Source organism: Littorina saxatilis, unplaced genomic scaffold, assembly GCF_037325665.1.
Source record: "Littorina saxatilis isolate snail1 unplaced genomic scaffold, US_GU_Lsax_2.0 scaffold_2299, whole genome shotgun sequence".
In the NCBI taxonomy this organism is placed as follows: Eukaryota; Metazoa; Mollusca; class Gastropoda; order Littorinimorpha; family Littorinidae; genus Littorina; species Littorina saxatilis.
Genome location: NW_027127384.1, coordinates 1 through 16,658, shown reverse-complemented (window position 1 = coordinate 16,658; position 16,658 = coordinate 1). Strand labels below are relative to the sequence as shown.

General features: G+C 40.7%; 1 protein-coding gene across 5 annotated transcripts; it reads right to left on the bottom strand.

The window, feature by feature from the left end:
• Positions 1–543: 543 nt before the first annotated feature.
• Positions 544–10,445, bottom strand: LOC138955840 (uncharacterized). Of its 5 annotated transcripts, none has more exons than XM_070327357.1 (5): positions 10,237–10,445; positions 8,626–9,719; positions 7,412–7,779; positions 5,396–5,542; positions 544–1,163 (listed from the first exon to the last, which is right to left on the bottom strand). In XM_070327357.1, the coding sequence occupies exons 2-4, from the start codon at positions 8,757–8,759 to the stop codon at positions 5,496–5,498; spliced, it is 549 nt and encodes a 182-aa protein (XP_070183458.1). In that variant the 5' UTR covers positions 8,760–9,719; positions 10,237–10,445; the 3' UTR covers positions 544–1,163; positions 5,396–5,495. The 5 variants fall into 5 exon arrangements, with proteins under 5 accessions (XP_070183458.1, XP_070183461.1, XP_070183462.1 ...); XM_070327360.1 differs by having other exon boundaries at positions 8,626–9,670; XM_070327359.1 differs by lacking the exon at positions 544–1,163 and adding an exon at positions 1,786–3,370.
• Positions 10,446–16,658: the final 6,213 nt, after the last annotated feature.

Below are 16,658 nucleotides of genomic sequence, written 5' to 3'. Positions count from 1 at the left end.
GCTCAGTGCAAATTAACTTTTTTGAAAGGCGAAGTGTCTGCACCCAGACACATCCTTACTCTGAGTTCTCAAAGCAAACCCGGCAAATTGAGGCACACCTCCCAACGCCATGCAAGATATTGCAGATTTATTGCACGATTACGTGGCTAGAGCGGATAGGGCAAGTAGCCTAATAAGTTTACAATTTAAAACGAATGCTTCTTTCATTGACAAAAGCAGTAATCATGTGTCAGAACACTGGATCGGCTTTGGAATGCGCTTGTAAATAAAAGTAGACAATGAATTTTTCTTGTGATTCCACTGACCAATCTGCTTGTAGTCTGGACAATCAAGCGTACAAAATATGCAAAATCGTATGGGTTCACAGGTCTGCTATACACTTCAGGTTTGGGGTGTCCACAAGCTACTTTTTTTTTACTCGAGCATGTTGGCAACGAACTGGAGAACAACATCTGACCATGTTGATCGGTGGGTGGCACTACTCCGAGGGTCAATGCGCTCCGTTAGTTGCACGAGCTGTTCCTCAGAGAGGGGCAAGCCGTGGCAGGCACATCCTAACGACTGTCTGGCAAAGGATGGTCCTCGATTATCGATTGAAGGCTTCTCCCTTTCAGAAGTCCTGTACTGCTGTGGATGTGCTGGCTCGTCTCTCCAGCATCCCCCTGAAGAAGAGCTGCAGGGGAGTTCTGTTGCGCTCTGTCCTCAGGGGTTGGTGGTTCTTCTGTTCCACAATCCACTGTAGGGACCGGTTCAGCCTGGGCAGAAAAAACATAGTGGAGGGCCCACAAGTGAATGGGATTGTCCATGTTCAGTATCCCCAGACCACCTTCTGCCTGTGGTGTTCCCATTGCAGTAAACAGGTCATGGTAAGGGTTCACCACATCTTTCCAGACGTCGAGCCAGAGACGCTCGATCCTTTGGTTATGGTCACTGCGGCCTTGCATCGCACTGCCTCTCCCTTCTCCCCTGTGTTCATTCATGAGGGCGACGACATCCAGATTCTCGCCACCATGGTCCATGCGGACTCTTGACGGGAGTCCAAAGCGTTGGGTTCCACCCAAAAACAGATCCCGAACGGTCTCTGACCTGTTGTTTCGGTGGCATGGAGGAAGGTAGTGGCCCGGCTAAAGCCATCGATTGCCCCATGAATCACCATTTTCCACCTGCAATATAACAAACAGAGATCCGTTTCCATATGTGATTTCACCACACAAATTCTGATTAAAGAGTTATTGGGAAATAAGTACAGGTAACATGCTCAGTAAATATTAAAAAGTAATGGTCAAAGTGCTTTTTCATGACCGAGAATCAAGACCATTATTTTTAATATATATCATTGAGAAAAGGTGTGTAACCCATTTAATCCACCTTTCTTCAATTTTGCAAAGAAAAATCAAGAAAAGCAATTGCTTTATATGACTTTTCTTCGTCATGTCCATAAGCCTTAAGGGTCTTGTAGGTCTTAAAAGGAGGATTCCACTAACTGCTGGGACTCTAAAATTTGATAAAAATAAGCAAAATTTTGGTAATGTCTGCTGGTTAATAACACATACAATTCAGTGAAATTTAATAAAAAATAACTGAGAAAACCGCAATGTAAAGCTTTTACAAACTTGACCCCACTGTGACCCCAAAATGTGACAGGGATCAACCAAACTAGGGTCACGTAGGTAGATGATCAAATCCTTCAAGTGTTCAAAGTTTCAAAGCTCAAGCTTCAAAAACACTTGAGATAAACATCAATGTTAAGATATTTTGATTCGAACATGACCCCCTGACCCCAAAACTTGACGAAGGTCAATCTTCTTCTTCTTCAGCGTTCGACGATGGCTGTGTCTAGATTCTTTCAGGCCTGGGAATGAGTAAAAGTGGTTTGGGCGTACTGACGGGAAAATGTTGCGTTTTAAGCATTTTTAAGGGCACACGGAGGCTCTTTTCTTACACAATTAGAAAAGGACTTCGTCGTAAATACGACGAAAGGCGTATCATTCCCAGGCCTGTTCTTTGGCCCGTGATGTTGACGAAGTGGGCTGTGACGAAGGTCAATCAACCTTATGTCGTCTTCTTCTTCTTATGCGTTCGTGGGCTGAAACTCCCACGTGCACTCGTGGTTTGCACGAGTGGAATTTTACGTGTATGACCGTTTTTACCCCACCATTTAGGCAGCCATACGCCGCTTTCGGAGGAAGCATGCTGGGTATTTTCTTGTTTCTATAACCCACCGAACTCTGACATGGATTACAGGATCTTTTTCGTGCGCACTTGGTCTTGTGCTTGTGTGTACACACGGGGGTGTTCGGACACCGAGGAGAGTCTGCACACAAAGTTGACTCCGAGAAATAAATCTCCCGCCGAACGTGGGGACGAACTCACGCTGACAGCAGGCAACTGGATACAAATCTAGCGCGCTACCGACTGAGCTACATCCCCGCCCACAATCTTATGTCAAGTTGGTACATTATCAAAACCTAGAAGTGTGCGTACTATTAACCCTTACACCGGTGCAATTCTGTAACACATGTTACATAGCCACTGGTGAATTAACAGAGAGAAACATAACAAAAAACAGTCATATAGGTTTTCGCATCAATGGGAGGTAATCGGAACCGACCAAACAGACTGAGCCAATAGCGCGACATATGTCGTGACAACCAGGTGACAGCATACGTAAAGTAGCGCGACATATGTCGCGACAACCAGCCTAAGGGTTAAAGCTCTAGCTAAAAACACATCTGAGATAACATCAACGTTAAGTTTTTATTAAACGAACATGACCCCGCTGTGACCCCAAAATTTGATGAGGGTCAACGAAACTGCGGTCACTTCGTGAAATCATCAAACCCTAAAAGTGTGCAAAGTTTCAGAGGTCTAGCTGTATAAACTTCTGAGATAACAGCTCAACGTTACATTTTTTGTCCTTGGACAGACAGACAGCCTGCCCACAGCACACATAATTATTTTGATCAAGTATTATTCACTCAGCCAGTCTACCTGCACAAGCATGTGATTAATCCATGGTTGAAGAGTTCTGTGAAAATTGCGCAATTCTGCAAACTCTTTATAGCAGTTAATTTAATTTCGAATAAAATAAAGTACATAGTTGTTCTGCTAAGACGATAAGGCAAATATTTTTGCGTTCTTTTCATGTTTAAGTATCTCGGGAAAAAAAGTTCTATTTATGAAGTGAAATATAATTGACCTACAGATTACTGTCTTTTTATTTGTACAAATGCAAAATGGGAACAACTCTATTTTCTACACAAAATATGAGAGTTACTTGCCTTGAGACCTTGTGTCTGGTACAACGTAGATTTTGATTTAGAAAACAACCAAACTTATGGATCTTATATTGGATTCTGTGTGTTGAAACCTGAAATGAATAGTGTAAATGCAGTTGAGTATGTATGAGCTCTTTCCTCTTTCGAATATTTGAGCATTCAGAACTTTTCAGTCACCAAGCAGTGACCACACAGTGTGGTTTCTCAACCTATGAGCTATCGAGGATTCAGACTGGTTGCTGGGTGGTTATTTGTTAGGACTAGGTAGCTTGGTATTCACCGAAAAGTATTCCCCCCTCTGCTTATTTCTCTGTTAACTTGAAGGGGTGTTTATTGTTAAAAAAAACACCAAGCAACCAAATTTAAATAACCACCCAGTAGAAATGGTAAGGTATAACCAGAATATGTTTTGTATTCCGTGGGGAAATCATCAATGGACCAGTCTTTCATTACATATCCAGAAAATGACAAAATAAAAAGAAAAGAAAAGAAAATACTTGCACACGACTCACCTTCGTTACCCACCTACCCCTTAGAAGACGCCCTTCCTTTTACGATCCCAAACAAGACATTTTCAAGACCCTGTTTCATAGCTGCCAACCCCTGTGAAGCCCAAAGAGTAGCATTTTGGAACTTTCACCAAATGTCAGAGTTGCAATTGGTGTTTATAAGCGTAGCACTCGCATAATCTTAAATTTGAATCGCAAGCCCGCATTTAAAATGCCATCAAAAACGTTTGTAAGATTCTGAGAGCTCTACGACATTACAACCGTCTAAACATAGTTCAATGTCACACGCTTTCCTTCTTTGCCACTACTAAAGCAAACGTATGCAAGATTGTATGTTACACGCTTTAGGAGCATGGCAAGAACGGATTCAAACTCAAAATCGTCACTCCAAAAAAAACATAAAATGCACACACGACTTTTATTTCTCCTGCTGTTATCGTTTCTTCTCTTTACAGATTCTTCAACGCTCAGAATACTGAAAACGGCACCCCAGACGACAGTACTGTTTCCATACGCGAATTTAACTTCCCTTGGAAAGTGGTTCGCTCAGGAGGCCTGTTTGTCTGACACTATAAGGACAGAGTTCTGAACATAGATGACAAAGATTCCGGAATGAACAAACATTTTGCGGATGCAGACACAGAAAGACGTCATGAAGAATGAGATGCTTCAAAAGATACAGACTGTGACGATGACTGTGACGTCATTCCCATATAACGAGACGTCATTCACAGTTGTTCGGCCACTTCCGTCAAAAAGTAGATTTAGACAATCAACGTAATCTCGTGTGGAAGAAAACGTCTGTCACACAACCAAGTCGGAATAGCAGGTATTATTACCTATACACGCAAAGTCTGTCGAATTCTTCGGCAAAAATCGTTGAAAATGATTTGCCCGCATCGGTGTGGAACTTGCACCATAATCTTCACCACCCTTACGTTTCCCCGTTTTTATCCTGTCTCCCTCCAGTTTCCACTTCTAACACCGTCACTGTGCACAGCTTACAACTTAACAAGTGCATTGCATATTCTAATCAAATTCACAATTGGCGCATAGAGTCACCGGAAATGCGAATGCTTGCAATAAAATTCACGATTTGCTAAGCAAGTCACGTGGACAATATCGAGTCATAACGGAGTGGTTCCCAGCCATCGGTACTCGACTAGTTATGCAATGTTCATTGTTGATTGTCAAGCAATAAGTGAACATTTTGCACGCTTGTCATTTTTTTTTTTTTAGCGTAGCAGCTCAGGGCTTAGAGTAGCAGCGTAGCAATTCCTGCAAAATCGGAGCATGCTGCGCCAAAATCGTAGCAATTGGCAGGTATGCTGTTCTCTAAGATATTCTGCTCATAACCTCTGTAAGTTTACCCCCATTATAAGACCTTATTATCTCAGGGTTATGTAGGTCTTAAAAGAAAGATTCCAGCGTCATAAAATAAGAGAATTCCTTATCACCCTTATGCCACCTGTATCAATCCACTCAAATTCCATGTTCAAACTGGCACAACCCCCAACATCCTCCCCACCACCGGACACACTCAACATTCACCAAATTTTTAAAAAGGATTTTTTTGTGCCCAGTGTATGTATTTGTAGCTGTACTCACGATATCAACTTGTGGTATCCGTCTAGATGCCAGAGAGCGTTTGGTCCTGATACTTGGTACAGACGACGTCTCGTGGGCCTCAACGCCAAAGCTCTGACAGCTACTCCACCAGGATCAACCCGCGGGATGGCTCCCCGTACTCTGTGCCTTTGTGGAGCGTGTAAGAATACAACTTATTACACTAACGTGACATACCACTCATGTCATAACAATACCATTCACTCTACATTGCATGTGTAAAGAGGTCTTGTCTGACAAGGACCTGATTTTTCACTGCCTCCAATACCGAAACAAGCGTCCTTCTTTGAACACTCGGAAGAATTTTAAGAACGTAAACACCACACCAGTGACATTTCCTTGCTTTGACATAAAAGATTACACGAGGCATTCGGAGAGATCCAGGTTCAATTTTTAAGCTTCTTCAATCTGGGCGCTTCGACAAAGGGACATTTACAGCAATGAACATGCAACAGTATGTACAGGGTCCCCACTGGTTTTTAGAAACAAAATTCCATGACTTTCCCATGAGCCTCAATAACATTTTCCATGACTAGATCCACAGGTCGCCATTTCCGAACACGCAAACTTTTTACATCTTGTCACTGCCAGTTTTGACACTGGCTTGCTTTGCACTGAATTTGAGTCAGTTTCTACGCAGTGTCTCTTTGACAAGCAAGTCAAGCATTTGCTACGCAGTCAGATTATCGGTAATGTTTGCTGGTCCTGTCATTTCACTAAACTGGACCAGCCACTGTTTGTATCCATCTGCACTTTCGTAAATTCCGTTTCATAACCGTCACTAACACTGTGACTTGACGAACTGTCATTTTTTTCACCGCGATACACAGTTCATTGCGAAGATCTTCCTTGGTAATTCGTTCCAATTCCGCATACTTTTTGTTGTCAAGAAACAACTCGAAAGAAAGCTGGCGTGCTAAAGGTTATTTTTTTTTCTTTCTTATTTATGTTAAATTCCATGACTTGAATTGAAATTCCATGACTTGAATTGAAATTCCATGACTTTCCAGGTCTGGAAAATTAAAAATCAAATTCCATGACTTTCCATGACCTGTACGAACCCTGTATGTAGGATAAACAGAATACTACATGGCTTCCTGTTTGATACCAGTTTTACACTAGTGTTTTGAAATATTGTTCGCAGTTTAATATTTAAAAGCACAACTTGAGTAAAACTGGTATTTCATAGGAAACCATATAGTATTCTCTATGTGGACAACAATGTCACAGGCTTACCCACTAAAGTTCTTTAGGAGCTTCTGACATATTTGCCTTAAAAACAACATGCAAAATAACTTGTGGAATCCAAAAGCACCATGTCGCATTAGTGGCCCAATTAGAGCTGCAGACTATTACGCTTTCGATGTAGCATGCTACTTGTAAAACAGAAAATGCTACTTCGTTATACAGACACTCTACAATGTTCATTTGTTCCTGCTGCTGTTTTCTTGTCTGAACACAGTTATTGCAACATTTGTGTCTTGACATATAAACATGTAGGTGCAGTGGATTATAAGATGATGCAATACTTAAAGATAAACACCATTTGCTACACTATAAATTCAAGATTGCTACACATGAAGCTTCATAGGGGCTGACAGCTCTGCATCATACACCAGCACATAAATCTTACTGACTGAGTTGATGTGTATTTACACATTGCACACCTCCCACATTGAAGTAAACAATTGAATATCTTCAGTTAATCGAAGTACACTTAAAGATGAAGTTCTCTCCATAGGAATACTGTGCATCACCCTTGCATGTAAGTGAACTCAAAGTACTATGTGAACAGAACAGAACCAATTCTGGTCTGTTTGCAACCGCATGAACGCAGGAAAGAGATCATTGTCAGATTGAATTACAATTAACATTGACACGCTTCCATTTGAAACTTTTCAGTTGTCATTGTGGATTGACGCCCCGGGCCCCAGATCCTGCGTTTAACTTTATCCTCGACGAACAAAACAACAGGCACCAATTGGGTTGCCGCCTCACCTGTGATTGTGTTGACCAGGTTGGCAACCGAGCCAGACAGGGTAGAATTGCTGGTACCGGTTGTCATCGATCCCGATGTTGAGGCGATGGCCTCACGATCACCCGAAACAGCTTCTTGCAGACGTTGGTTGTCTTTCTGGAGCGAGACAATGGCCACTTGGCAGGTCTCTTGCCGCTCCCCCAGCCTGCGTAGTTCTGCCAATACCGCGGCCAAAGCAGTGGCGCTTTCTTCCCCTCCTGCTGTGGCTGACTCAAACCCACCGGGTTGTCGCTGCGAGGCTGTCTGGTTGCTGGCCCTCGGCCGACCTGCAGCGGCTCGGGTCACTTCGGCTACCCGCCTTGACGCTGCCCTCCTGGGAGGCATATTCCTGTGCATAAAAAACAGGATATGTGAACACAGCCTTATTTGTCAGATTACTGAGAATTACACATAAGCCTTGAACTTGTCTGCTGCTCCTTGCAGGAGTTAACAACTCCTTCACTGTTCAGCCTGTAAAAGGTGTTTAATATCCCATACTTCTGAAGTTGTCACCAGATTTTGGGAGTCTGAAATACAAACCAAAGAAATTGATTAAAATCTGGCCCAAAGTACTTCAAACCAATTGTGTTTTCTGTGTCAAACTCAAATCCTGGCACCCAGTACCCCCACCAAACGAGTTTGGAATCTCTGAGGCTCAATACATTTATGACAAACAGAACACCAACAGGAAATTACATCATGGTTCTCTGAACTGTCACACACCAACATAATACCTGGCTAACAAATCCACATACTAACTAATGTTGGAATCTCTGAGGCCCTATAGCTTAATTTGACAAAAAGAACAACAGCGAACCATGTTTTCTGATTCTCTGAAAAATCAGCCCCACCATGAAATATTACCTAGCCCACGGTACATGTACTTTAACCAAAATAGTGTTTGTAATCTGTGAGGCACCAGCCAACACAAGTGACAACAGTACCTCCACATGAAATATTACCTAGCCCACAGTACCACAATCAAAATAAATTTGGAATCTCCTAGGCAAAATAACAGGTGATTGACAAAACAGTACTTCCACAGGAACCAATATTTCCTGATTCACTGAAATGACAAACACCCGAGGTAATTGACATACAGTACCTCCACAGGAACAAATATTCTGATTCTCTGAATTGACAAACGCTCACATGAAAAGGCATCGTAACACCAACATGTTCATCAGAATCTCACCTGAAAATTATTTCCAAGTACTCTGGAAAAACACTGATCCATACTATCCACCAACACAGAAACATACTGTTGAAACATGTCACGATATCTTGATTTGACAGAACACTCAACAATCGTGTTGATCGAAGAACCATTCCGGATCCACCTTGAACTGGTTTTTAGACAAGGGACATCATCCACAACGAGCCTGTCATAAACTCGAGTTACTTCCCATCTACCGATCTGGTTGACCCCATTTAGAGCCGTCGATTTATGCCACCCACCCGCATCAAACAAGAAAGAAAATGTAAACAATTTGAAGATTCCCTGTTCCTATACCCGTGCTTTGTAAGCTGATCAGTCAAAACGCACAATGCAACCTGACCCGGCTACAACATTATTTAATCACACAAAAACCGACTGTGTTTATCGCCTGACGAAGGGACTTGTACAACCTGGCCTGTCCTGACGTTGCTTGATCTTCTTGATCTTGATATGTTACGCCAACAGGTCCCAAGCTTGGGAATATACGTTTGCTAGATGCACACCATCACCCAGGAAATGACGCTGCAAATTCAGGTAACGTAAACTGTTTTCCAGCGGAAAACATAAAATCATGGTCCCAAAATACAACTCTAGGGGAGTCCACAGTGCCCTGCCGAAGCAACGCATTGACCTCCATAGCTGCGGCGTTGTATGATGGATCGAAACACACACACAGACAGACAGACAGACACACACACACACACACATACACCACGACCCTCGTCTCAATTCCCCCCTCTACGTTAAAATATTTAGTCAAAACTTGACTAAATATAAAAACGGTATTACTTAACTTTAAAATCAGAATCTGTGACTGTGAAACATTGGTCCATTTCTCAGTTGTTTTTCAACAGTTTAAAATTCCTTTTTGAAGCTTTACTATTCTAATATTCAGCACAGAAGAGTTACCTGAAGTACTGTCCCCTGTCCTTTCAGACGAGCTTGTATCATTAAGGACCCAGTAAGCTTGTTGGAAGCAGTAATTGGTTCCACCAACGCATCCAACTCTTGATCAGATATCCTGGAATACACCATGCGTTGTACAGTTTACAAGTAGCATTCCATTTTCCCTGAAAATTGCCAAACACTTTTATTACTTGCGTTGTATCGATAAACGAAGCACAAGTAAGAAACAATAATAAAAGCAAAGAAAATAGCAACACGATATGCAAACATCTAACAAAGCCGAGCAAGCAGAATGACAGGTTTAATGAAAAACAAAGAGGTACCGATTCGGAAACAAGATCGCGATTCTTTCCTTCGCTGCACGACGCAAATCTTCTGTGACCTTTGACCAAACGTAGCTTCCACATTCGATCACCGTGCTCAGCTTAATATTTACAACAGAAAGCCGAGGGGGTGGAATACCGAGATGAACCTACAGAAATGTGCATCCTCAAACCTGACATATTCATCCCAACATTTAATGAACTCCAAAACACAGAAAGTTGCTTTTAGTTTTACACGCCATCTTTGATTGCCACTGCCAGTGGTTATCAAACCGGGACCCGGTACCCGTGTTTCAAAGATCACGCATTGTTTCTTCCATTAAGTCACAAATGAACAAGCAAACAAAACGTTGCTTACCTTCTTAAAACTTCTTCTGGCTCATTACCAGACTGCAACAAATTGACGTCGCAATGGCGGGTCTGATCCAGTGGCGTCACCGGAAGTAGTATCTCCACGAGATTGTCGCTTTGCATGTCGTACATTTTCCGATTCAAGTTCTAATTTATTTCAGCCGCATTTATTAAATGCAGCTGCATTTAAAAATAAATACAGCTGTATTTAAAAATAATTACACCTGTATCTAAAAATAATTACAGGTGTATTTATTTTTAAATACAGCTGTATTTACTATTAAATACAGGTGTAATTATTTTTAAATACAGCTGTATTTATTTTTAAATGCAGCTGTATTTAAAAATAATTACACCTGTATTTAATAATAAATACAGCTGTATATATTTTTAAATACAGGTGTAATTATTTTTAAATACAGCTGTATTTATGATTAAATACAGCTGTATTTATCATTAAATACAGCTGTATTTATTTTAAATTACAGCTGTAATAGTTATGAGCCAAACGGCTTTCCATAGGAATATGCATGCGTTTGCAAGACTGTAGGTTTGACTTCCTCAACCCAACGGTCTTAATCTGCTTTGACGAAAGGGTATCTATGAGAATTAAATTTTACAATATGATGACAAACGGAACCCGGCTCCTGACACAGGAGAGTTGGGCGAAGCAAACCGCTCGTTGCTTAAATTTAAGTTAATTACTCGGCATAGTTTCGTAATAGTTTTGAGCAAATCATTGCAGGTGTTTCTAAATTACAGTACAGCGAATGTCCCTTGAAGTTTTTAAGGTCCAAATCGTCCGAAAACTTTCCAAAATGGCGCCTTACGTGTACTATCTTTAATTGAGCCCGAAATTGACTTCGCGAAGAGAGTGAGACAGAGAGATAGCAAGACTGGGGGGAGGGGGGGGGAGAAGAAGACTTCCCGAAGTATATTTTGCCGAAAATCCAGTGCCAAAGCTTCGTGTAGCGAGCTTTGTGAAGTAGACTTTGTGAAGTCGACTTCGCCTTATTAATATTAGGCTTTGGCAACGACTCTTGCCATCACCACCCCAACCACAAACACTATTCAAGTCGCGTTAGGCGAAATTACTACAATTAGTCAATCTGTCGAACTAACAGAACGCACTGCATTTTTTCACCGAGACATTACAGCTTTGTCAATCCCCGCAGCAAGAAAATCGCTGACACTTTTCACGTGGAAAACGCAGTGAAATTGACATGACTGTATGGCTCAGTAGCGCTGATGGGGTCTATGTCGACCAAAAGAGTGGGATTCCCTGTAGGAGGAGTTCCTGTAGGTGGATTCCCTGTATACAGGGAATACCACATGGTGTAGTTCTTGTAGCGTTTCGCTGATATTGCTGAAAGTCACGTGATGCTCTGCGACATCGGTAGAATTTGATGTTTTTCGATCTTTTTTGATATTTCTTAAAGGTTCGAGTATGGTTTGCAAGTTTTATTGAAAAACTCTACCCTGTGGAATTCCCTGTATACAGGGAATCCCCCTGCAGGAACTCCACCTACAGGGAATCCCACTCTTTTGGTCGACATAGACCCCATCAGCCTCAGTAGCGGGTGCGCTTAGCAGGAAAGCGCGCTTTTCTGTATTCTTTTTAGCTTTCTGAGCTTGGTGTTAATCCAAACATAACATATCTATGTTTTTGGAATCAGGAAATAATAAACAAAATAAGATGAAATCATGTTTTAATTGTTATCAACATTTTGCAATTTTTAATGACCAAACACATTACCTAATTACTAAGCTTCCAAGTTGAAGTGCAATACCATAGTCCGGGCTTTGTCGAAGATTGCTTGGCTAAAATTTCAATCAATTTGATCGAAAAATGAGGATGTGACAGTGTGGCCTCAACTTTCACCAAAAAAAACCCGGACAGGACGTCATCAAAGTCAAATTCGACAAGTATCACAAAAATAACAAACAAGTCGCGTAAAGCGAAAATACAATATTTAGTCAAGTAGCTGTCGAACTCACAGAATGAAACTGAACGCAACGCAACGCAGCAAGACCGTATACTCGTAGCATCGTCACTCCACCGCCCGTGGCAAAGGCAGTGCACGTGGAATGGACAAGAAGAGCGGGGTATTCGTTGCGCTGAGAAGGATAGCACGCTTTTCTGTACCTCTCTTCGTTTTAACTTTCTGAGCGTGTTTTTAATCCAAACATATCATATCTATATATTTTTGGAATCAGGAACCGACAAGGAATAAGATGAAAGTGTTTTTAAATTGATTTCGGGGAAAAAAATTTGATAATAATTTTTATATATTTAATTTTCAGAGCTTGTTTTTAATCCGAATATAACATATTTATATGTTTTTGGAATCGGCAAGTGATGGAGAATAAGATAAACGTAAATTTGGATCGTTTTATAAATTTTTATTTTTTTTTACAATTTTCAGATTTTTAATGACCAAAGTCATTAATTAATTTTTAAGCCACCAAGCTGAAATGCAATACCGAACCCCGGGCTTCGTCGAAGAGTACTTGACGAAAATTTCAACCAATTTGGTTGAAAAATGAGGGCGTGACAGTGCCGCCTCAACTTTCACGAAAAGCCGGATATGACGTCATCAAAGACATTTATCAAAAAAAAGAAAAAAACGTTCGGGGATTTCATACCCAGGAACTCTCATGTCAAATTTCATAAAGATCGGTCCAGTAGTTTAGTCTGAATCGCTCTACACACACACACACACACACAGACAGACGCACATACACCATACCCTCGTTTCGATTCCCCCTCGATGTTAAAATATTTAGTCAAAACTTGACTAAATATAAACAAGTCGCGTAAGGCGAAAATACAATATTTAGTCAAGTAGCTGTCGAACTCACAGAATGAAACTGAACGCAGCAAGACCGTATACTCGTAGCATCGTCACTCCACCGCCCGTGGCAAAGGCAGTGCCCGTGGAATTGACAAGAAGAGCGGGGTATTCGTTGCGCTAAGAAGGATAGCACGCTTTTCTGTACCTCTCTTCGTTTTAACTTTCTGAGCGTGTTTTTAATCCAAACATATCATATCTATATATTTTTGGAATCAGGAACCGACAAGGAATACGATGAAAGTGTTTTTAAATTGATTTCGAAAAAAAAAATTTGATAATAATTTTTATATATTTAATTTTCAGAGCTTGTTTTTAATCCAAATATAACATATTGATATGTTTTTGGAATCAGCAAATAATGGAGAATAAGATAAACGTAAATTTGGATCGTTTTATAAATTTTTAATTTTTTTTACAATTTTCAGATTTTTAATGACCAAAGTCATTAATTAATTTTTAAGCCACCAAGCTGAAATGCAATACCGAACCCCGGGCTTCGTCGAAGATTACTTGACCAAAATTTCAACCAATTTGGTTGAAAAATGAGGGCGTGACAGTGCCGCCTCAACTTTCACGAAAAGCCGGATATGACGTCATCAAAGACATTTATCAAAAAAATGAAAAAAACGTTCGGGGATTTCATACCCAGGAACTCTCATGTCAAATTTCATAAAGATCGGTCCAGTAGTTTAGTCTGAATCGCTCTACACACACACACACACACACAGACACACACACAGACACACACACACACGCACACACGCACATACACCACGACCCTCGTTTCGATTCCCCCTCGATGTTAAAATATTTAGTCAAAACTTGACTAAATATAAAAAGAGCAAGCAGATGTAAATTGTACAACAATTTAATGAAAAGAAAAGACAAGTCGCGTAAGGCGAAAATACAATATTTAGTCAAGTAGCTGCCCTTTTTCAGCAAGACCGTATACTCGTAGCATCGTCAGTCCACCGCTCATGGCAAAGGCAGTGAAATTGACAAGAAGAGCGGGGTAGTAGTTGCGCTAAGAAGGATAGCACGCTTTTCTGTACCTCTCTTTGTTTTAACTTTCTGAGCGTGTTTTTAATCCAAACATATCATATCTATATGTTTTTGGAATCAGGAACCGACAAGGAATAAGATGAAAGTGTTTTTAAATTGATTTCGAAAAAAAAAATTTGATAATAATTTTTATATATTTAATTTTCAGAGCTTGTTTTTAATCCGAATATAACATATTTATATGTTTTTGGAATCAGCAAATGATGGAGAATAAGATAAACGTAAATTTGGATCGTTTTATAAATTTTTATTTTTTTTTTAAATTTTCCGATTTTTAATGACCAAAGTCATAAATTAATTTTTAAGCCACCAAGCTGAAATGCAATACCGAACCCCGGGCTTCGTCGAAGATTACTTGACCAAAATTTCAACCAATTTGGTTGAAAAATGAGGGCGTGACAGTGCCGCCTCAACTTTCACGAAAAGCCGGATATGACGTCATCAAAGACATTTATCAAAAAAATGAAAAAAACGTTCGGGGATTTCATACCCAGGAACTCTCATGTCAAATTTCATAAAGATCGGTCCAGTAGTTTAGTCTGAATCGCTCTACACACACACACAGACACACACACAGACACACACACAGACACACGCACATACACCATACCCTCGTTTCGATTCCCCCTCGATGTTAAAATATTTAGTCAAAACTTGACTAAATATAAAAACAAGTCGCGTAAGGCGAAAATACAATATTTAGTCAAGTAGCTGTCGAACTCACAGAATGAAACTGAACGCAATGCCATTTTTTCAGCAAGACCGTATACTCGTAGCATCGTCAGTCCACCGCTCATGGCAAAGGCAGTGAAATTGACAAGAAGAGCGGGGTAGTAGTTGCGCTAAGAAGGATAGCACGCTTTTCTGTACCTCTCTTTGTTTTAACTTTCTGAGCGTGTCTTTAATCCAAACATATCATATCTATATGTTTTTGGAATCAGGAACCGACAAGGAATAAGATGAAAGTGTTTTTAAATTGATTTGGACAATTTAATTTTGATAATAATTTTTATATATTTAATTTTCAGAGCTTGTTTTTAATCCGAATATAACATATTTATATGTTTTTGGAATCAGCAAATGATGGAGAATAAGATAAACGTAAATTTGGATCGTTTTATAAATTTTTATTTTTTTTTACAATTTTCCGATTTTTAATGACCAAAGTCATTAATTAATTTTTAAGCCACCAAGCTGAAATGCAATACCGAAGTCCGGGCTTCGTCGAAGATTACTTGACCAAAATTTCAACCAATTTGGTTGAAAAATGAGGGCGTGACAGTGCCGCCTCAACTTTCACGAAAAGCCGGATATGACGTCATCAGAGACATTTCTGAATCGCTCTACACACACACACACACACACACGCACGCACGCACGCACACACATACGCACATACACCACGACCCTCGTTTCGATTCCCCCTCGATGTTAAAATATTTAGTCAAAACTTGACTAAATATAAAAAGGAAAAAAAGTGGGAAACAGAGAGAGAGAGATAGTGAGAGAGAAAGAGAGACAGAGACAGAAAGAGAGAGAGAGAAACAGACAGACAGACATAGACAGAGAGAGAGAAAGTTCACACACAAACACACAAGTAAGTCAAATTCGGAAGTGAAAAAAGGAGAATAAAAATATAACAAAAGAAAAACAAAAACAACACCGGCAGGTGTCAAATTGAGCGGAGAAAGCCTTGAGTGTTCTTTGCCATCCGGTTTAAGGAGAAAGGAACAGCCTGTAAAGTGTCTGCAACGGAAATGAAGCAGGGACAAGAAATAAGTGGGTACAGCTTTCGAGAATGTGGTTGTTTGTGTTGTAATGATCAAACTTCAACTTTGATACATACGTCTAGACTCTAAAAGCCACTCCCTCCTTTGTACAAACAATATTGCTCTTCTTTCCCAAGAGCCACATAGACAGGAAGTGTTCGGAGAGAGAGAGAGAGAGAGAGAGAGAGAGACAGACAGACAGACAGACAGACAGACAGACAGACAGACACGTAGACAGTCAGAGAAAGACAGACTGACACATAGACAGTCAGAGAAAGACAGATTGACACGTAGACAGTCAGAGAAAGACAGACTGACACGTAGACAGTCAGAGAAAGACAGACTGACACGTAGACAGTCAGAGAAAGACAGACTGACACGTAGACAGTCAGAGAAAGACAGACTGACACGTAGACAGTCAGAGAAAGACAGACTGACACGTAGACAGTCAGAGAAAGACAGACTGACACGTAGACAGTCAGAGAAAGACAGACTGACACGTAGACAGTCAGAGAAAGACAGACAGACACGTAGACAGTCAGAGAAAGAAAGACAGACACGTAGACAGTCAGAGAAAGACAGACTGACACGTAGACAATCAGAGAAAGACAGACTGACACGTAGACAGTCAGAGAAAGACAGACTGACACGTAGACAGTCAGAGAAAGACAGACTGACACGTAGACAGTCAGAGAAAGACAGACTGACACGTAGACAGTCAGAGAAAGACAGACTGACACGTA